This window comes from Pagrus major, chromosome 18 (assembly GCF_040436345.1).
Source record: "Pagrus major chromosome 18, Pma_NU_1.0".
Taxonomy (NCBI): domain Eukaryota; kingdom Metazoa; phylum Chordata; class Actinopteri; order Spariformes; family Sparidae; genus Pagrus; species Pagrus major.
In genome coordinates, this window is record NC_133232.1 from 32,355,883 (window position 1) to 32,378,046 (window position 22,164).

General features: G+C 42.1%; 1 protein-coding gene across 2 annotated transcripts in view; it reads right to left on the reverse strand.

Annotated features, from left to right (window-relative positions):
- LOC141013192 (ATP-binding cassette sub-family C member 5) overlaps positions 1 to 21,879 on the reverse strand; it is a 31,926-nt gene extending 10,047 nt beyond the window's left edge. Inside the window, exons 1-20 of one of the 2 annotated variants that reach the window (XM_073486802.1) lie at positions 21,548 to 21,879; positions 18,158 to 18,346; positions 17,547 to 17,702; positions 13,574 to 13,721; positions 12,364 to 12,597; positions 11,844 to 12,017; positions 11,012 to 11,159; positions 9,696 to 9,844; positions 9,336 to 9,443; positions 8,188 to 8,538; positions 8,010 to 8,081; positions 7,719 to 7,843; positions 7,559 to 7,631; positions 7,225 to 7,428; positions 6,178 to 6,303; positions 5,758 to 5,869; positions 5,461 to 5,645; positions 4,927 to 5,073; positions 2,497 to 2,626; positions 1,972 to 2,125 (exon numbers count right to left, since the gene is read on the reverse strand). In XM_073486802.1, coding sequence (XP_073342903.1) covers positions 1,972 to 2,125; positions 2,497 to 2,626; positions 4,927 to 5,073; positions 5,461 to 5,645; positions 5,758 to 5,869; positions 6,178 to 6,303; positions 7,225 to 7,428; positions 7,559 to 7,631; positions 7,719 to 7,843; positions 8,010 to 8,081; positions 8,188 to 8,538; positions 9,336 to 9,443; positions 9,696 to 9,844; positions 11,012 to 11,159; positions 11,844 to 12,017; positions 12,364 to 12,597; positions 13,574 to 13,721; positions 17,547 to 17,702; positions 18,158 to 18,336 — 2,975 coding nt within the window. In that variant the 5' untranslated portion in view covers positions 18,337 to 18,346; positions 21,548 to 21,879. Of the gene's footprint in view, positions 1 to 1,971; positions 2,126 to 2,496; positions 2,627 to 4,926; positions 5,074 to 5,460; positions 5,646 to 5,757; positions 5,870 to 6,177; positions 6,304 to 7,224; positions 7,429 to 7,558; positions 7,632 to 7,718; positions 7,844 to 8,009; positions 8,082 to 8,187; positions 8,539 to 9,335; positions 9,444 to 9,695; positions 9,845 to 11,011; positions 11,160 to 11,843; positions 12,018 to 12,363; positions 12,598 to 13,573; positions 13,722 to 17,546; positions 17,703 to 18,157; positions 18,347 to 20,277; positions 20,359 to 21,547 lie in introns of those variants that run through there. The other variant, XM_073486803.1, reaches the window with a different exon arrangement.
- Positions 21,880 to 22,164: the final 285 nt, after the last annotated feature.

The following is a 22,164-nucleotide window of genomic DNA, read 5'->3' on the forward strand; positions in this document are numbered from 1 at the left end:
TGTGATTTGTAAGCAGGGACACAGCTCAGCTTTGAACCTAAAGCAATCAGTATCATGAAATATTCCCCCAAAACTCAGCTCTACTCGAGAAATATGAATTCAAATCTAACTGATCGCACTTCATTTTATATTTGCCATCGCTACAAATCACACGTACTGTATGACACCCGGAACTTCTTGTATTTTGTTTTTGTACTTTCTGACTTTACAACAGCACAACAATAACGCTGAGAGTCATGCTCCTTTTGATCTCTCAGATAGGGGAAATAACCAGACGCCGTGGTTATTTCCCATGATGCCAGCGCGCTGTTGTTTGCCTCAGTGGATTCACCTTTATTGCACAATCGCTGCGAAATCATAAGTAATGACTAATGCAGAGTCATTGGATCATCCGTGGTGCTCTTGCAACAGCAGAACTGTTAAAAATTAGATCATTGACCGATAACACTCTTCATACTTGCAGATGAGATTATCACTGCACTTCTTTCACTGTTCGTCACCAAAAGTACTCTCCTGTTATATTTTACTGATTAGAATGAAGCCCAGTTCAGACAAAACATTTGCAACGAAACTGTTTTCGAACATTGCAGGGAACTGGAGCTTTGTTTTTATTACTAAATTCACGATCAATAATACAACGCCAATCACAATCACACAGAAAGATCATCTGAGACTTGTTTGGTTTAACCTTTAATCAAATGTCTCATTGTGAGAAATGGCCACCCGCAGTGCTACAATCAGAGGCAATAATAAAAACTAGAATTGAGAATAATCACCCACTCTGCAGCACCACAGAGATTATTAGCCTGATTTAGGTCAGTGTTTGTAGGCAGCTAAGATCACAAACCCGCTGCCCCAAACCAAACAGCAGACAGAAAAAGTCAGGGACTGGTGACTGATGAGGTCACTTTTGCTGAATAACAACCACTACTGAAGACTAGCCGGAAAATATGATGTAAATCACTCTGTGTCGGCTGGCACGTTAGCCCTATTACCTTTATGAGCCGGTGTGTATCTGTCAGCTTGTTTGGACTTTTTTTTCTGTCCCCTAATGATTAAAAATCTATCAATGCAAATATAAGTTACAACTTAAAGACTTAAATTTTCCTAAACATTTCCAAGAATGTTCAAAGCAAGAGAAATTTCGAATTTCATTCAAGGTAACGGTGCTTTTCATTTAGTCGCCTGCCGTTTTAACTTCCAACATGAATAAAACCAGAGACATTATAGAGAGAGACAGACCGCTTAAGGCATTTTGCATAGAAAAGCCCGTAACGACAGAGATGGCAGATGTATGACACATATCCCGTGGCTGCCCCTTCCTGCCAAAAGCCAATCGTGTGCTTTGTAGCAGCCGAAATGGGAAAGATGTCAGCCAATCGCGTTGTTGCACCGATTGGAGCGCACAGCTAAGATTCATGACAGTTTCAACCGATTTGGTGCTGCTGCAGACTTCTAATAAGCATGGAAGAGGAGGAGATCACGCTAATGCACAGGATTAACAAGCAAGGTGAGGTTATTCAAAGATTACATGTTAAACTCATATTTGTTCCAGAGCTCTGGTGGGATTAGCTGGCGGCAGGACTGTAAAAGAAGTTGGTGCCGTGAAACTGTGCACATGCGCAGTAGAAGTATTACGTTTGAAACCTTATTTTGGGGCAAAGTCAACAAACTTTGATTGGATTTGACTGGTGATTCTATACATGCATGCTCCCTGATTCATATACATAGATTGTCATCAGCAGTGGTGGTTGTTTAACACTGATGATAACAACTCCCATGATCCCATGCTACATGCATCTTTTGTTTTTGTTTTGATTGAGAAAACCCCATTGTGGCAGAAATGACATACTGTGTGCTTAAAGGAACTTGAGTACTTGTTTCTTATTAATCACTTGTTACAGTCTGTGTATGAATATCAGGCTCACTGCCAAATAGCAATGATAACAAGAGAAGTGATGAGAATCTGACCTGGAGACACGGTTGACGAAGCAGAGGAAGATTCCCAGGGGCAGGATGGATATCAGGAACCAGGGGAAGACGATGCCCACCATCACCAAGCAAAACAGCACCAGGGTGAGGTTCTGCAGCAGCATTTCAGCTTGCATGGTAAGACGTACGTCAACTTTGGAGAGGAAACATATTATATATCAGACACACGGCGTGATTTTGGATCTATCTCTGCATGTGAACTATCTTTTTGTGCCCCCCTAAGTGGTTTTGGCTTTTTTTCCCTCAAAAGAGAGAATAAGACACAGTGGAGTCTACAAAATATTATGCTTAGAAACAAAATCAACCATCCAAAAAAAAGCCCCAGCAACCCACAAATCAACATGTCAAACAAAGACACCAGTGAAGTGGATAGCAGAAAGCCACTCCCTCAGGCCAAAAAACCCACACTGTGTCTCAGCACTGCACCTTGTCAACCGCGGTGACTTCACTGACTGAGAGCTCTCTTTAGGGAAAGGTTCCCAGTCAAGACAAATCAAGCCTCACCCTCATCCATGTCCCTGGAGAAGCGGGTCAGGATACGACCCAGAGGTGTTGTATCAAAAAAGCGCATGGGGCTGAGGAGGAGCCGGCGGAACAGCTTGTCGTGCAGCACGGAGGCAGCCTTCACCGTGCACTGTCAACACAAACAACAACAGCCGTGTCTGAACAGGAGACCTGACACATGTAAACAAACCACTTTAAGAAGCATACGGAAAGAATCATGGCTTGGATAAACAGACAGTCTGTCGATGTGCTCAAACGCTAAAGCACACAATGGATAAATACGGTGGCAGTCAAGAAGCAAATGCTACCTCACCATATGCTAAGCATGTGCACAGTGATGGGTTGTTATTTTTTTCCTTCTCCTCGCACAAGGCAAGCTGTCAAATCTTCATTTATAATGAGTTTCTGGGAGGCTGACATAAAGGTCATGACCTAATGAGCAAGAGACATTTCACCAATTGGACAGAAATTACATGTGGCAGCAGAGAACAAATTAATTCTATTAATGGAATATTCAACAGTCCCAGAGATCTCATCACAGCTAGGGGTAAAAAAAGATTAGCCGGCTTTGAAAAATTAGCAATTTCAAGTGGCACACATTATCGTGGGGACCTAACCTCTGCAATGCAGTGTCAGGATGGGTTAGCTTGAAAAAGAGGATGCGCACCCAAAGGGGCACTGACATGCACGCACACGCATCCTTCCTTTCTCTCTGCAGCCAGCTTTGTCTCTCTGGCAGTCGCATACACACACACACACACACACACACAGTCTTTGTAAAGCTGTGACATGGCGGTGGACGGATAAATGGATTTGGCCTGCGGGCATTTTCAATTATGGCACTGAAACCATGAGAGCATGAACAAATGACAATAAAGACAATTAGGCAGGATCACTACTTTACTGTCCACCCCTTATATATCAGCTTTTAATATTCCTTTCAGAGACTCAACTTGGACTTGGAAGTCATCTCACATATATGACGTATTTGTGTTGTCATAACCCGAGGGTCGCCCATGGATCACTGCTCACTTCTGTTTTTATAGTTTTCTTATATCTGTACTTTTATGAAATCAAAATCTTTAAACATTCTGGTATGTTTTTGCTAATTATCTTGTGTGGCCTGTCCTCTTCCAGGTCACCACAGTGGACAGGACATCATGTGGCTCGGGTACCATTTGGCCTCGTCCTCTTGACTCCACACATATCTTATATAATCTGCTCTGTGGTTTTGTTGTCCTGTTCTTTACACGCCACATCTATTGCATGTCTGTCTGTCCTGGGAGAGAGATTTCTGCACTGTAGCTCTTCATGAGGTTTCTTTCCCCCTTGCTTAAAAGGTTTTTTTTCAGGGGAGTTTGTCCTTACTTGAATTGAGGGTCTAAGGACAGAGGATGTAAAGCCCCATGGAGGCAATGCTATTGTGATTTGGGGCTTTATAAATAAAACTGACTTAACTTGTATGTGTTCTTTAATGTATTCAGTTTAAATGTCAAATATAAGATATCAAAAATTGTTAAATGTTGTTAATGTTGACATTACAAGTGTCTATGTAATGTTACCCAGTATGCGAACACATACTGGGAATGGCATTGTCATGATGACTACCCTGTCATTCAAACTCCTTGCGACGCTACGCTTTCAATCATTATAAAAACAAAATGAGATTCATTGTCATACTTTTTGAACAGGTTACATAACTTGGCCTATAATATAATTATTACACAGATACTAATAACTTATCCTCTCTCTTTATAAAGACTAGATACTGCAGATTAGACTGCAGTATTTTTGGTTGAGTGGACAAAGCATGTGACAGAACGACAGAGTTTCCTAGATGTGTCATGTCTCTCCTTGTATCCTAGGTTATGTTTTCTTTGTTTAATTTTTTGTTGCTTTACTTCCTGTTTCATTTTTTGTTACTCATCTCACCTCTTTGTAATTGTCTCCCTGCCCTGACGTGTTTCACCTACGCCCAAATATCCCTGCTGCCTTTGTGTACTCAGTCCTCTGTGCTAGTTGTTCCTTGTATCAAGCATTCCAGCCTTTGTTCCTGGTGTTCATTGTTTCTAGCTTTTAGATCCTTGCTTGTGTTTTTTGACCTTCCCTTTTGCCTAGCCCTTTTTGGATGGCTGCCTGTTTGACTGCCTTTCTGTGTACTGAGCAATTTTCTTGAAGTAAAGGCTTTCAACTGTCTCCTGAGTCTTGCACTTGAGTGCTGCATTCCTGTGTTTAGTTCTGATAATCTTATCTCTTAACAAAGACCGGATACTGCAGTATCTCTGGAGGCGGGGTCGTGACTTAAAACAAGACTTGACTTGCCTTAACTAAGGACTCAACTTGACTTGACACAACCTGTGACTTGAGACTGATTTTGTGGACAAAGCACATGACAGAAAGACGGGAGTTTCTGAGGTGGGGTAAGCTTACTTTCACAAACACCAGTCCTCTCATCGTCTTCAGCAGTAAAGCAGCTCCCATGGATAAGATGTAAACAGTTGAATAATACTGAATGTGAGGGTTCAGTCTCATGCTGTTGCCCGCCGTCGTCTCATTGACCAAGATTAATGATGTGTTCTGAGTGCAGATGGAGCAACAAATTACAAAGAGTGAGAAAAAAAAACATACATTTTTTCACCATGTAGGAATTTTGCATCTAATGAAATAGAGGGAAGCACATAAAAAGTACATGAAAATGAGTCAGTTCAATGATATTTGCTATATGGAGAACATTTCTCAATAGCAGCCGCCGCCTGCTTTGCTGCACATCTGTTTCTTCACTGCTCGTGCCCTGTTTTTAATTAAGTTTCCAACGGTGCTGTTACTTTTTTAATCATGCACGTTCAGATTAATTCTCAGTCGGCTCCCACAGCTCACTGAAGACTAGTAGTTATATTTCTTTTGGGATATACATGCTAAAAAGTGCTGTCTATTACAGTAAAGCGGGGTCGTCTCCAAACTCACCCCGCTGCCCTGAGTGATCCAGTAGCTCAGCCACCAGTTGCTGAAGGCTACGCTGCCTGTGGTGGAGAGGAAGAGGAAGGCGTTGATGAGGAAGACTATTGGACCTCCTGCTGCTTTGATGTAGGCACCGTACACAGACCAGCCGACTGCACCAGAGCCCTTCTCCTCAGCTTTCATCAGTTGTCCTACATAAAGAAGGACGGCAAAAATGAAGTTACAGATGAACCACTGTCAAGGAAAACAAGCACTTAGCTTTATTTCTCCATGTGGCGCATGAGAAGTGGCAGGGTCTCTCACCTCCTTTCTTGTTTTCCACCTTTGGTGTGACCTTGGCAACATCAACAGCGCTGTCAGCCTTTTCAGCGCCTGCCCTCTGCTGTTTGTTTTTTAAATTCTCTTTCACCAGATTCTAGGAGACACAGAGGTAGGAGGACGGAAAGTTAGTTTAGGCACCGCTATAGATCACAGCAGGTATGACAACACGCTGCAAGTCATTTAAATAGAGATATCATTGATAAGGTCTTTAGCAGCTCAGCTAGTAAATCGATGCACACATAAATAATGAAAAGCAATGTATGCATTAACATTTCCCAACTATAGGGCCTGCCTTTTTATGCTCATGAATTATTCAGCTTGTAATGTTAAATGCTGTTGTGCAGCGGGGGCAAAGATGCCTTATTCAAAAGAGCTTGCCTGGGGCCTCCTGCACCCCCTTACCTCCTGTTGCATGCTGTTGAATAGGTTGGCATAGTCACGCTCTTTAGCCAGTAGCTGAGCATGGGTGCCGCACTCGGAAATCTGCCCATCCTTCATCAGAATAACGTGGTCACACTCAGACAGGTACTGAAAAAATAAAAATGAAAACAAAATGAAAAACAAAGGCAAAATCAAGGATTAAATGATGCAGACAATTTGCAGATTTGGAGCTTTAAACTTAAAGATCCCATATTGTATAATGTGCCTCCTCAGGCCTGTGATAGCTGACCAATCAGAGCAGACCTTTGGGCCTTAAAGAGACAGACACTAACATGGAGTGTTCAGATAGAGGATGAATAGAGGTGCTGCAGCAATGGACAGTATGAGATAAATAGTGTGTTTTTTAACAGATATAGTAAATTCAGTATACACAATGGAAAAAATACTTTTTCACTTTGCCTACAATTGAACACATTTACTAAGTTATGGTCTCAATGGGCTTATTTTGTTTGTTTTTGTATAATTCTGCTGTCTAAGGAAAAGGTTGCTTGGTCTCCTACTCATTTTTTTGTTTTAAAACTTAGAAATCCTTCCGGATTATCTCCCAACATAGTTATGTGCATCTTTAGTACTATACAGCCTCTGTTTTTTGAAAATGTCAATACTTATTGGAAAATCTTAAAGGATATATATTGCGTAAAAGAAGGATATTGGGAAAGTAAAGATTAATGGTTAAACTGCATACTGTTTATCTATAGCAGACTTCTAATGCTCTTTTGTAACTTCAATACTATTTCTTTGTATTTGCTGAAATGTTCTCAACTATCCTCTGTATAACAAATTGAAAAAAGAAGAGAAATAATGGGTTTTTTGAACATTGAGGCATGTAAACATTTTTCTTGTAGATACCTAGTAGGTATAAACCTTAAAATATGAGCATAATACGAGACCTTTCTCCTTTCAGGTCATTAAAGAAACATAAACAGTTGAGAGGGACAAAAATGCATGGAATATTTTCACAATGCTGAAACTACTGAAATATACATCAGTTATCAGACAGCTCCTCACCTGCAGCTGGTGGGTGACAAAGAGTACCGTCTTTCCTTTGCCAACACCCCTGATAGCTTTACGGAAGACATGGGAACCCACACAAGCGTCAACAGCACTGAGAGGGTCATCCAGGAGAAGTATGGGCCGTTCACTGTAGAGGGCACGTGCCAGGCTCACTCTCTGGCGCTGCCCTCCACTCAGGTTGGCACCTCTCTCTCCAATCTAATAAGTTAAAAAAAAAGCTCCATAAAACTCTCTTCTAGTTGTGAAGAGTTAGAGATATATATACTAAAACTGCACCATGCGATTTTATTAAAAATTCTTATTACTGAGACGCAGATTTCTACAGTACCTCAGTCATGTCTCCATACGGGAGCTCTGCAAGATCTTGGAGAAGGCAGCAGGCTTCTAGGACAACATTATATCTGATGAGGATATGATGAGAAAAGATGTTAATTAGGGGTCAATTTGATTGCTTTTATTTGCCATCATTATACAGTAGTTGATCTTACTTGTCATGGTCGTACTGATTCCCAAACAGGATGTTCTCCTTAAGTGATTCATTGAGGATCCAGGCTTGTTGTGACACATATGCAAATCCACCACTTGCAGCTACATTTCCCTCTAACAGGGTCATCTGTGTGAGGAGAGGGTTGAAAGATGAGAAAACAATTGAAACATTCCTTTTTTTCCCTTCATGGCATAGTGTGTGAATAAAAAGTGTCAAGCTATCCTTGTTGCTGCTATTCATGTCCGTGCTGTCTGAAGAGGAAACTCTAGTTGAACAACCAGTTGAATCTCACCTGTCCCAGTAAAGCAGACAGAAGAGAGCTTTTTCCGCTACCGACACCTCCACAGATTCCAACCAGTGAACCCTGCAGAGGGAAAAAAAAACAGTGGCATTGTAGGAATTAATAATGAAGCAGGAACAGGTTTCTCCATCTACCTAAGTTGGACAGATTTCTGCGTATGTGTTTTTACCCTCTTAACGCGCAGGTCAATGCGGTGCAGGGTCTTGTGCAGCGGAGGTCGCATACTTTGAGTCGAGGAGATGGTGCTTTGTGGACTCTCCAGCTCCATATTCGTGAGGAGACTTTGTGCGTTGGGAGCTTCCTTGTTTTCTTTGCTGTCCTCTGTGGAAATGTACAGGCTGAGCTTCTCCCTGCGGAAGACGCGTTTCATCCCTCCTTGCTTCTTGGGAGGTGGGTTAGGCTTTGTAGCCGGAGTGCGTGCCTTTTCCCAAGCCAGTGTGGCGTCCTGAAATTCTACCGCATTGCCAGGATCCCCCATTTTGACCAAAACAACTTCTCTGTCATCCATCATAAAGAGCCTCTGTGGAGACAGACAGACAATATATATAGGAAAAGAGGCTTATTATTACATAATAGTTGCGGGTGGCTGTGTAACATCTTAGATGCAGAAGTTAACTGATATTGTTAACATATGTACAAGTACAAACAGATGATTACTTGAAAAAAAGAAACATTTGACAAGGAAGAAATTACATTTTATTGCAAATTATGTCAATATGAAATGTGTGCATTAATAAAACAATAATAATATATTTAACTGACTAGTATTTCTGGTGCTGACTGGCAAATCTAGCAATTTTTAATGGAATAGTTGACAAATTTTCTTACTTGAGGCTGAGTTGTGTCATGAGATATGGGCAGCTGTGTCAATATATTACTCAGTCTAGTGCTTAAGGTACAGTCTGACCTGTCCTTGAGTATGTCATTGTCGATTCTGCGTTAGAGTGAAACACAGGATGCCTCAGGCCTTTTGGTGCATCCTTGGCAGCAGTGCGTGCTTACTTAACCCTAGCTGGCTCAGTGAAACCATCTCTCACTAACATACGACTTTTACCATGTGTTCAAAATACAGTATGTTGAAAATGTCAGTATGTGGTGTGGATGGGTGGCTGTTTAGCATCAGCTGGTGCACCTTCTGATTGGCTCCGAGCTTTGCAGAACCTGCATGCCCACTGACATACTGTAGTGTCAATGTCTACTTTACCCTGTTGACCTTCATGAAGTGTATGTGATATATAATAAGTTACTGAATGCTTGACATCCATACCAGCCAACTCGTTGCGTTGGGTGGTTGACTGACTTGTTTACAACTCTCACCTGAAATCTTTGGACGGCGACAGCACCCTCCGACAGTGACCTCACAGCTGTTGGTGTGACTTTGAGAGCAAAGGTCATGGAGTTGAAAATGGCGACCACGGTGAAAGCCTGAGATGGGATGTGTTGAGAAAGAGACAGTTATTGGCTACACCTGACTTGATAGAGACTTGATCCATCAACTCAGGACCCCTTTATACAAATAGTTTTAAATTCAAGACTTATTCAACTCGGAATAATATAATAACTACATCGAAACAGGCAATCTTCGCTGATGGCCTCGTTTGCTTACGTAGGTCATATAGAGGCATCAGTATTAAATTTAAATTCTTTCACAACCAACCTTGTAGTATGTTTAAATACCTGGGCTGCAGTGAGGTCATAGCCCAAAGCCATATGTAGGGTAAAAGTGCACACGCTTGCTATCACCAGGACAATGGGACCCACACCCACTGTGAGACTCTGGATGACCCCGGCTCTCTCCAGTATCCCCCTCTCTTCTGATCGCACCTCTGTTGAGCAGACAAGAGACACAGAGAGAGAGAGAGAGATGATAAAAAGGCAAAGACGGGCTGAAAGAGAGAGAAAATAAAGTATGGGTTGAGTGACTCCCAAAGGGTTCTCCAGTGAACATTCAATCAACAACACCATAAGAGTCCCTAACCAACACACAGCAAGTGCACAGAAATAGATACAAGAGGGAGGACAAGGGCCCCATATCCATATAAGGCATGAAAGGGGCTTCAAAACCTGCTGAACCTTGATAACTGTCCAAGTGTAAAACCCAAATCCTGCCTCCCTTCCTTCCTCAATGTTTGTATCTCCCAAATGCACATGCTAGCTGCTTTGTTCACCCAGTTCATTGGGTGCAAACCCTGGAACAAAAAGCTTGTGCATCTTTAATTCAGCCCCAGCAGCACTGTGTGAAATAAAAGAACTCCCTCCTCCTGGTACATGATATTCTCCACGGGATTCGCTCTGGATATTATGTGTGTTTCTGCGTGGATTACAAAAGCAAAAGTCACACGCCGCAGGCAAAAAACACTGTGATCATCAATTCAACAACAATAGTAATTGAAGGGGATGGCACTGTAACTCTTCAGACTCATTGGCTATTAAGTTGAATGCCAATTAATTATGATTATAATAGGTAATCAACGGACAGCAATAAAAACGAGCCCCACCTGGCTAATTTGGAGCATGATTAAAGGGGGAGAATGATCCTTATCCACAACCTACAGCAAGGTCCTCATGAGAAAAGGCCATCGCTAATTCATGGATAAGTGGAGCAGCCTTGACAGTCACTCAAGGTATCATAAGGCCCCAAACACATTGCAAATTAACCTTGAAGCCAAGGGATTCAAACTGGCCTTGATTATAGAGGAGGGCACAGGGAACCACATAAACGGAGCAAGCTAATGAAAATGGATTTAGGGTCAGGGTTATCTTGCCAGTTCACTAAGAGGATAAGTCCAATTCCAGGCGATAAACTGACCAATTAGACACTAATTTGCAACACAGTGACAGGTATTCAAATGAGGTGACCCTGTATTCTGAGTGAGGAATAAAAAGTATTAAAAAAAAACGCAAGCAAGTTTGCGTCTTAAGAAAACTGACGACAAACATGACATGAGCAGTGTATCATGATGTCGGCGAGACATTTGGGAACAGCCACTCACTGTCAATATTTTGTGCAAAGGCATCTTCCCAACAATACATCTTGATGAACTTTATGCAGCCCAAGATCTCGTTCATCAGCCTCACGCGCTGGTCAGTCACGGACACACACTTCTTGCGGAAGTACGCCGTCAGTCTCGATGTGAGCATCTGCAGAGACAGGAACAAAGGAAGTGATGACAAGAGAAATAAGTGGCAGGGGAGGAAATGAAAGCAGACACAATCACATTAGCTGTGCTGCAGGGCTGTCCGGGGGACCGGAGTGATAAATGCCTCTCACATCAATACAAGGGTCTCTGGCTGTCAGACTCCAGCTTAGACTGAGTATAATTTGAAAATAACAGTTCCAAAGTTGACAGGAGATTGATAGCCGAAGAGTTATGATGCTTTTAAAAAGTGCTGGATGTAGTCTTCAACTGCCTGAATTAACAAAAAGATTCCAAAGTGATGAGTGCTCATGTCGTCTACTAAACTGATTTTAAAAGTTAGAGCTCAGAAAATAATGAGTCAACAATAAAACAATGGGCCATAACTTTTGGTGAAACTTTTAGATGTTGCTGTTATTGAATTGCTTGTCATTGGAGTAATGAGTGTGATCATTACTGCAATAAAACTGCATTCTGTTGTTGACACCATATTAAAAACACTGACAGCTGTCTGTCTTTATGTGTTTGTTGTTATCAATCTATTATAGTCTGTGTGCCTGTAATAAATGCATCCAGTGTTTTGTCAACTTCTTTGTAACAGCAGTGTTGCACTAATGTCAAAACTTGATCTGAACAAGATTCTTATCCTCCTGTCTCACTCGTACAGATGTTCTAGCTGAAGTCGTACCATGGTAGGGTAGAAGAGGATGAAAACAGCTGATCCAATCAGCGCTGTGGGGCCCAGGAAGTATGCAGAGTAGGACAGACCCAGCAATCCCACAAGGGGCCCCCCGGCCAGCAGGCAGCCCACTGACACCGCTTCATACAGCCGCTGGCCGTCACTGGAGCAGATGTTGATCAGCTAGACAGAGAGACAGTGATTTACATTATAAATGACATGAAAAAATTACAATAAACTAAACCTTTTCAAACAATACACACTGAAACCGCACCACTAAGTCAGTTTTACAAATACAGTTGTCACTATCCCCACGTTTACTTGTTGGACAATGATTCCTCTTAAGCTGTGTAATGACTAATCTTAGACAGCCTCCCATCCCTCAGGCTATGGGATTTGTGGAGATCTAAGCAGGAATGGTGTAAGAGCAGAAATGAAATCCATCTCAATCTTCTGTATGTGGTGCCCCGCAGCGAGGGATGATTTAGTTAATTTGGAGATGAGTCCCCTCAGGGGTTTTATCACCTACTTCGCCTGGGCCGATGTCTTTAGTGCTGCGTAGGCGGAGGATCTTGTTGAAGGCAAAAGTAAGAGCTGCCCCACGGAGGCGTGCTGCAGTGCGGAAGCTGACGGCCCACATGAGCGTCAGAGACCAGGAGCGCATCAGCTCCATGAGGAAGATCCCGGCTGCCAGAGACAGGCCGTACGGCACATAGCTCTCTGAGCTCTGGGAATACTCCAGCAGAGCTCGAACCAGGAGAGCCTGGGAACAAAGAGGGAGAAAGTGAGCAGAGAGGAAGAGATGGTGAAGGAAACAGAAGAGAAAAAGTAAGAGAAAAGAGCAGAAAAAAACAGGAACATGGAGGAGATAAAGTGGGACAGGAGAAGGAAGAGTAAAAAAAATGGGATGAAAGAGAGGGTACGGTTTAGGAAATGCCATAGTCAAGTCAATTTTATTTATATAGCCAAAAATCACAAATCACAATGTCTCAGTGGGCTCTTGTAGCAGGGAAATAAAAAACAGATTGATAGATAAAGATAAGCAGGAGGATGCGCGGAAGAAGATAAAATATTCAGAATATTTAAAATCAATAGATTAGATGGTCTGGTTTCATAGACAGGCCATCGATTTAAAAGCATTATGGAGATGACATTAGAAGACCACGATGTGACAAGTCAAACATGTAAAATAAAATTGGAAATTATAATCTACAAATACAATATACACAGCATGACTTTGTTAAAGTGTACTAAATAAATCAGTCAAGAATGTGCAACACATGCGTCATTGTGTAAGAGCTAAATCCACTTAATGCTATTAGTTTCGGATAGTAGCGGGGACGTAGTGTACACATAACATCACAGTGAAACAAGCAGCTTGGCACACGAGGAACAATGGGACCTGCTCAGTGATATCTCCAAGCCTAATTGCCTTTTAGTTTAAGGTGATTATTTAAAATTTCTGATAAGGAATGCTTTTGGAGAGAAATCTGAAGCCAAAAGAGTGGCGGATACAATAAAAGCATATTTGTGGTCCAAACCGTAACTGGGTACAACTATCACTATCTAAGTCTTTGTAATCTCCCAGTATGGTTTCATTTCAATTTCCAGACCAGCGTGAAATGGGATAAAGCGATTTTCACCCAGACTTGGGACTCCAAGCCAGCGACCATGCTGAAAGGCATATTAGCCGAATCAGCAGAATATACAAAGGAGAGGAGGATTTGGATGGTACTCACGGGCCCAACGAAGCATGCCACCATTGTGATGAGGAGGGAGAAGATGGCCACCAGCGTGCGGGTCTGGCAGAACCTCCAGAAGACTCTTGACAGGGACGCACCTTCTCGCCCTCGTCTTTTCAGCTCATCGTGCCACAAAGATTCGAGCCTGGAGCCAGAAATCAGGGACAAAATGATGACGAGCTGTATGAACTCAAATCTCAACCAAACTTTATTATATTCTCAGTGAAAAAATGGCCTTTCTCGCAAAGAAATTGAGAACAAATTCTATTCTGGGTCAAGACCCATCCTTCACCCAAGTATTGTGGAAATTGTTTTGGTAGTTTTTATGTGATAATGCTGACAAACCAACCAATCAACAAACAAACAAACAGACCCGGGTGTTAACATAACCTACTCAGCAGAGATGATTAACCTCATGTAAAAGTTGGCATTTTCATAAGTGAAAAAAAAACTTTATGCATTGTTATTTATCCTTAAATTGAGTTGATTAAAAACAGTAGAGTTGCAATTCAAATTTATCAGACTGGCTGAAAGCACAATATAAACGGCCAATCAGTTGAAAATCCCAAAAGAAATGTAAAGGCAGCACGGCTGATAGTAATGTAAAGGTGACCTCCAATATACGATCATGAATGATGCATCACATAATTGGACTGAGAAAGGTACGGCCAAACATGTTAAAGACGTGCTAATGTACTTTCATTGCAGTAAAATGCCCCTTGAACGGGGTAGAAATATCTTGTTGGCCAATGCATCACTGCTAATGACTCTATAAAGCAGCAGCAGAGCAGCTGCAGAAAGTAATTTACGCCCTAATGACTTTATTAAAAACGTATCAGAGATAGACAGAACATTAAACCAACTACACTCTCACACAGACTGATAATTACTACTTGAAATCAAATGGTGTTCAGATCGAAGGAATTACAATGAATTGCAGCCCAATAAATGCAGAGCACAGCTTGAGAAATGGAAATGAGATTTCTCTGTGAGTAATATATTATGTGTCACTAGATCAAGCAAAGAACAGTGAACAATGTACTGAAAGAACACCAAAGAGAGAATATTTCATGATGGTAAATACTAATACACTATAAATCCAAAATCACGTGTATTAGTAGTTTTCATTATCGTTATTAACAATCACAGATCTGCAAGTGTGTACTCGGTCACACACACACACACAAATGGAAATGGGAACACAAGGGCAACAGTGTGGGATCCAAAGGAGGAGTGATTTGCTTTTAAACACGGCTGAAATGTTCCTAACAGCCATCGTCTCAGTTTGCCAGATGGCAAGCGAAGCTGATGTTTCGTGAGAGTGTTGGCCAGGACATCGCATTCAAGGTTCGCACCTCACTGAGCACCAACAAGTGTCAACTCTCCCAGGGTGCTTTTCCCATCCCATCCCCCTCCTCCTCCTCCCGCCATCATCTCTGCTTTGCATCGGGGTTGCGTAACTGTTCCTGCTATGTAAACACAAAATAAAGGCCGCCGTCTCCCGCGACTCTGCAGTGCTCCTGCACAGCATCGCCCACCCGTGCCGGTCTGATAGCCTCCCCTCTATGCGCTCTTTACAGCACTTAACGTCCTGGCCCTGAGCCAAAGCCTTTAAACGAACAGGTCATTTACAACCCACGCAGCTGTCACCAGATACAAGAGAGAACTTCCTCAAATAGTCTCCCTCATCTTTATTGCCAAGTCATGGCGCCATGGCTCGACAGCACGTGAGTAAGAGAAAATGCATCAACTTCCCCTTCAGCAAGTTGTAAAAACGAAACGCACTTCAATGACCTTTATGTAATTCTTAACTGTCCATTGATAGAATCTGTGCATCAGTACGAGGCGGTTCTCAAGCTGTTGTCTGGCAGGTAAACAGTGACTATAAGCTCATGGTCTGCCCCATGCTGAGTCAAGTCAATGACAGCTAATGAAAGTGACAGCGAGACACAGTGCATCGCAGGTAGAGGAGTTAATGACATAACCATCCAAGTCAGGCACTAACTCTCACTGTAATCTCTAATCCTTGCTATTCTTAGCAGTCTCACATCCAGGCACAGTGTTCCTGTGAAGGTAAAAGAAGACTGGATGTTCATGAATGAAGTCTCACTGCACAGACTGACCTCAGAGAGCACAAACATTACAGTTGTTTACACGGCAGGGAATTATGTACTTAAAGACCGAACCACTGTGACTTCAACTGTAACAATCAAGATATACAGTAAAACACGATGTTCTGACCTATCTGGTGTTTCTGACGTGCTTATTTTGTGTACTGTGCTGCTTTGTCTAGCATCTTTGATATCTACCCAACAGCCTGCCTGGATTTTCTTATTTACTCATTTCTTTTGCTGTGCTCAGGACATGTTACCAACCCCAACTTTCAGTATTTGACATACTGGGAATGAGACTCAACCATCAACTATCTTTCTGGTGCGTTTATGAAAAAATCCTACAGATTCTACCTTTAAGTTTAATAGTCTTCAAATTATATTAGTATGACGTAAGGGTTCTGTTAGCTTTGCACAGAAAGAGAGAGGGATACCTTTATGTTTATACCCTGAGTACATTTCAGTGATTCCTTGCTCTACAGTTAGATATAAAAACATCAAGCATGGATTTTAGCAGACTGAGATGTGTACTCTTTGAATCAACATGATGAAAAGAGCTAATTAAATTGTATGTAAGCTAGAGCGTGATGCAGGGGGTTTCTACTTTCAAGTTATTGTGAACAAACAGTGTGATTGTTTCTATACTGAGAATGAAACTGTGGCCCTTATTCCCTCTCACTGTCTGCAGCTTGTTTGATGAAGTTTATCCCCACATGCATCTTGCTCACATGTAGGGCAGCGAAAGCAAAGAAGAAGTTTCTCAATATTTGTTCAAAAAAGAAAAACAACCCCAGTGTGATAGAGATCAGTTCACCTGAGTGAAGCTCCACTGGGTCCTTGAAAGAAAAAACATGACTTTTTCCACCTTATGGATCATTCTTTGTATCATAATGACTGTCAAACATGAGGCAACATGACTATTTCAGGATTGTAGCACCATTTTGACTTTGATTTCAAAATCTCTTAAGTTTGTGTTAACCACAGACCTTATTTCTGGCATCTAACTGAAGACTCATTTAAAGAAAACCCACTGACTTTTGATGTGAGGGAATCAGAGGTGCAACAAAACTTATTTTCTGAGTTTCAGGACTAATTTCTGTGGCACTCTGTTAGAGATGTATTACATTGTAGAAGCAGTAAATACAACACATGGACTTCACAACTGTGCTTAAAGGAGATCGTTTTTTTTCTTTCCTTCAGTTTTTATATAGGCTCTTGTGCATGTCAAAGATCTTGGAAGATAAAAAGGTCACCGAGAGAAGCTCCTCTCTCCCACAGAAAACACTGCTCCCGAAATGCCTCGTCACTAGTCCTGCCTTTAGTTCTGTCACTTCTTGACATCACACTACCTCACCATGTGACACATTTGCATAATTTATGCCTAGTGGCTAGTTTGGCCCATAAGAAATCGATTTCTACAAGTACCTGTACAGTGAATCTCTCAAAGGGCCTAAATGTGCTTCTTGTGACTGTCAAAACTCCTCCACCACACTCCATGTCCTGCCAGCGGAGAGTCTGACAGTAGCTTCTCATGGCTGGTTAGCTCTGAGAACCAGCTCTACGTCATTGTCCATGCTACATTGAGCAGTGGTCAGTCAGTGTCACCTGCGTCCCCTGACCCCCTGCATCACACACTTGAAGGTGTACTTATCCTTTAAAGGGGATGAGGCGACAGTGTATTTGACAACTCGCAACTCACAAATTACTCCTATGTGGTATAACCTCACCTTTGGACAAAGCCTTTTCATGTCACGTCTCACCCCAGCTGCAGTTTTCTAGGAAAACTGTGTTTCAGCATCTAATAGAGTTTTCTGAACACCGCAGGTCACTTTCATCAGCCGAAGCCACAGTTACCTCACCTTTGGCAGTTGATTTCAGAGGCTTCATGGCAAGACAGTCCCCACACGTCATCTATAGACAAGCTGGACGCCTTGTAGGCCTTCAGCGCCAGTGGGGAGAGCCAGTGCAGAGTCATAAATGAGAAGAAGCCAGCGTTATCGACTGGGTGCTGGTGTCTGGAATAGAGAATAAGATGTGAAAAATGGGTGAGATGTCTAAAAGTGCAGGCGTACACAGAGGTGCAATGTTGAGGTAGGCAGGCCCTCATAGAAGCGGCGCCTTTGCTCGCCAGAGTCGACGAAAGGTGAATCATGCCCGCAGTGTTTGAACAGTAATTTGCACGCTCTTCACAGAAATCTGAGAGAGCAGCGAAAAAAAAAAAGTTCAGGGGTAGTTTATCAGTCGGCATATGTTCAAACACAGTGCTGTCTGTCGCTGGGGGATAAGTTCCCTCCCCTTATCATGTCTACGGCAGCAAACACATCGAATGAGAATTTTTATGTCCATGTGCGTCTTTAAATTGTTATCTGTCCGTCAGTGTGCCTGCCTTAAACAGCATGTCCCTATGTCCCCCTTTATCTGGCTCACAGTCAGATAGTCACCATGAGAAATTAAATACAATTTTGTTTACTTGTGAGTTATCCTGAAGGGCTTTAGAAGCTGCAGGCTTTGCCGGTAGCGGCCTCGTCTCTTGGGCCCCCTCTCCACTGATGCCTCTGTTTCCTCTTCCTCCAGCTCTGGCAGCGGTTGTGGAGAGGACAGAGGCAGGCCCTCCACCCGCCCAGCTGCTTCTAGGGCATCAGAAAACATGGCAGACCCTCTGAGGAGAGAAGAGCAAAACCACATTTATCAGAAAATACACTTCAGATGTGTGAAAACAGCATGCAAAAACACAACTTGAGAACAACTATTCACTCATTTGTACCTGGTACTGCAACTCTCTAAATCTAACTTTTGGAAAAAATGAAAAACAGGCTTGTTATTAAACCCGAAAGATCTGATTACATTCTATTACATCAGAGATCTGAGCCGACATAATCACCAAAAACTAGGGCTGCAACTGATAATTATTTTAAATGAGCCTATTGATTAATCCGTTGATTATTTCCCTGATTAATCAATTATTCATTTGGTATGTAAATTTTCAGAAAACAGTTGAAGTCAAGGTGAAATGAATGTTTTGTCCAATGAACAGTACAAAACCCAAAGATATTCATTCACAGTTGAGGAGCTGGAACCAGCGTTTTCTTGCCTGTTTTACTTGAGAATAGATGACAATTATTTGTCATATAAATTATTGCAATTATGACAGCAGCGTTGTTGTGTTTGGCTTTGCGACTGGGTATCACCTTGCTTCGGAAAGAAAGAAATATAGTCTTATATGAGCTGAAACAGAAGAACCTGCCCAAGAGCAGCAAGATCGCAGTAGACGTCAGAACCTTGTGCTCAGGCGGCCCGTTTATGTACCTCAACGCAGCTGATTGAATTCTCTTCGTTGCAGCATTTTAACATTTCACATTTTACCCGAATTTACAGAAATTCAGCCACAGAAAATGCAAATTAATATGCGATTCCATCCACTACTACATTTATGTGAATATTAGAAGTTGAACACGTCAAGATAAACAGTTGGGAGCACTAATTCTGCAACCAGGTGGCAATTAACCTTTGCAGAATAAGAAGGTACAACAAGACTATGTGACTGAGTATGTAAAAAGGCCAGTCAAACATAAAAAAAAAAAAAATGTGATGGAAGTATGGTATTTATGTTCGTTTTATGTTCTTGGTTTAAAATGTCTTTGACTGTGTCATCTAACGATTGTGCAAAATGATTGCGTTCAGCTCAGTGAATCACAATCAGATGATTATGCAATAATTGGCCTACTTGAAAAATGTTTTCAAATGATTATTATAGCGTCAGAATCGCTGCATTGTTATTCTCAGTCAATTATCAAATCGATTAATTGTTTAAGCACGCCTGAAAACTTTGAACATCTCCCACAACTCTCTGCAGGAATCGTGTGATATACAGCAGACTGCAGCTTATTTTTTCAAGATTTTTTTTTCCTCAAGAAAAACACTTCCAAGCTGACATTTTAGCAAAATTCTCAGAGGGAAAGAGAAAGAATAAAACACAGCAACCTGCCTGTTCTGTCCTCCTTTAACTCAGAAAACTATTAGAGAAGAGCTGTGTTTTGCTGAATCACCCTCTGAGACGCAGATAGACTTAAGGAATCACCTTGCTCAAAGGTCATGGCCCCTCTCTAGCATACAACTAAAGTGCTTATCTATTTAAAGACGACCTGCCAGCAGGCCCCAGGAGCTCGGGAGCAGACATCTGAGCTGCCAGTGTGTCCGTACACTGTCACTGATCCCTTCTATGGCAAAGCCCCGTGACAAGGTCAGTTTGACTCAGTGTGGGGTGCAGATTGACTGTCCGGTGAACGTGGTCAATAATGAGATTCAATACAGACGACGCAGTGGGGGCACAAACAGAGTCAGAACCTGATACAGTAAGTTCAGCTGTGAATTACACAGCAACACACAGTCCAGTATGATGGGAACTAAACGCTGAGGTTGAGAAAAAGCATGAAAAGAGGTTTTGTTCCCTCTGCAGCCCTCAGTGCCTATATCATGTGAAGTTTGTCATATGGCTGTGAACTTTTCAAAGCTTTCTGTACGAGCAGGGAGCTTTTATCCCTGCATTCCAAGAACTGCCAAAATAAAATAAGTCAGATTAAAAATTGATACCTTGTGAAGCCAGCCTTGCTCAGGTCACCTTAATAACAGCTTTAGATTGAAACAGGCACCTTGGGTTGTAACAAAATCTGCTGGACTGGTTCAACAAGATGTCAGTAAACAAACAGCCAGTCACGTCTAACTGTTGTGGACTTTATCTGCCAGCTGCTACAGGACAGAAAGTCAACAAAACTAGATATGAGGGCAGAAAATGTTGGTAAGAACAGTTGGTGCACAAATAACCATGTGAGCGAGGGTAGAGTTAAGTAAATGTCAGAAATACAGAGTGTAAGGACGGCATGATCCAGTAAACACATCCATATTGTGACTACTTTGACAGATATTGCGATGATGATTCACGATTAGTGGGAACGATCATTTCTGCTTCCCAATCACCTAAAAATGTTTTTGCCGGGGTTTTCTTGCATCAGAGAACAAGATTTGTGCACCACAGTACCTCAGTATAATGCTGTTTTGTTTCTGTTTTAATTGTGCAGCCCTAAACCTTGTTACAGATCAGCGTTTCCAAAAAGACAAAGGCATTATTGATCCCTCACCGAGGAAATTTCACTTGCGACAGCAGCTAAAGAGTTGTACGCAGAGGGAAAACAGTGATTACAGTATGTGATATACAAATTTAGCATGCCAGAACACAAGTTAAAAGAGAATAATAGAAAAGTAAAGTAAGAAAAAATCTTAATAATAAAGACTATGTCCACTCTATTCTTCCTTCACATACAGATATAACCAAGAAGGACAGTTGCACATGATAACTGCACCCATAGTAATACACACATGGTGTGTAGTAAGTATAAAAATATAAATATAATTGCACAGGGACAGTGGATTGCACAGGATTGGACTGCATTGGATACAAACAGGAACTGCACCAGATAGCTGCGTAGTGTCACAATGTAGTATAGTGTGTGTTATATGTATGTACATGTATAGTATGTATAAGTTCCTGAGATGAGTAGTGCAAAGTAGCTCTAATGTTGAAAGAACAGCAGTGCTACATTTCTGTTATATCATTGAAAATAAGAGCTTTACTACTTTTTTATGTCTTTATGATCATTTCATAAGTTAAGGGGAAGCACGCTCGTCACTTTAATGAGACTTTTTGCCAACATTTAAGACAGAAACTTTGCCCACTTGCCTACTTAATCAATGTAACTTTCAATTTGTCTTATGATCAAGACACTAAGTACTAATAAATACTAGTACCACTAGTAGCAGCGCTGTGGTGTAAGTGTAATAGAGTTTTCAGCTACAATACACTCACATTCAGCCGGCCTCGCTCGGGTCACCTCAGCAGCAGCACAGATCTCAGATCTTGTGTTTACAAGCAGGAAGTGCAGATGAAGATGCAGCTCACCATGTTGCCTCTCTCCCTAAGTTCTGTCACTAAACTCGCCTCCCGCAGACACACGGACACACGGACACATCCTCTCCGGCGGCGGACCGGGGCTCAGATGAGAACATGGGCAGGAAACGCGGTGAAGTTGACGGCTCACGTGTAAACAGTACGTGCCGCTTCCTCCCGGCGGAGTGTGCGGCTCCGGTGCACCGTCACACGGAGAGGAATTCCCGACATCCCGCTGATGTCATAGCGGCTCCGCCAACCGGTGACGCTGCCGAACGGTCACCGTAGTTACGGGAACGAGAACCAGGAAGTGGACGGGGCGGTTTCTCCTTACATCCATGGGACGGGCGCACGGGGGTGTTACGTCAGAGAGCTCGCGCTTGAATCTCTCTGAAGTGCACTCATGTGAGGAGGAAGAAACCGGACATATACAGGAAGTAAGAGAAATAATGATAATAATAATAATAATAATAATAATAATAATAATAATAATAATAATAATAATAATAACAACAATAATAATAATAATAATAATA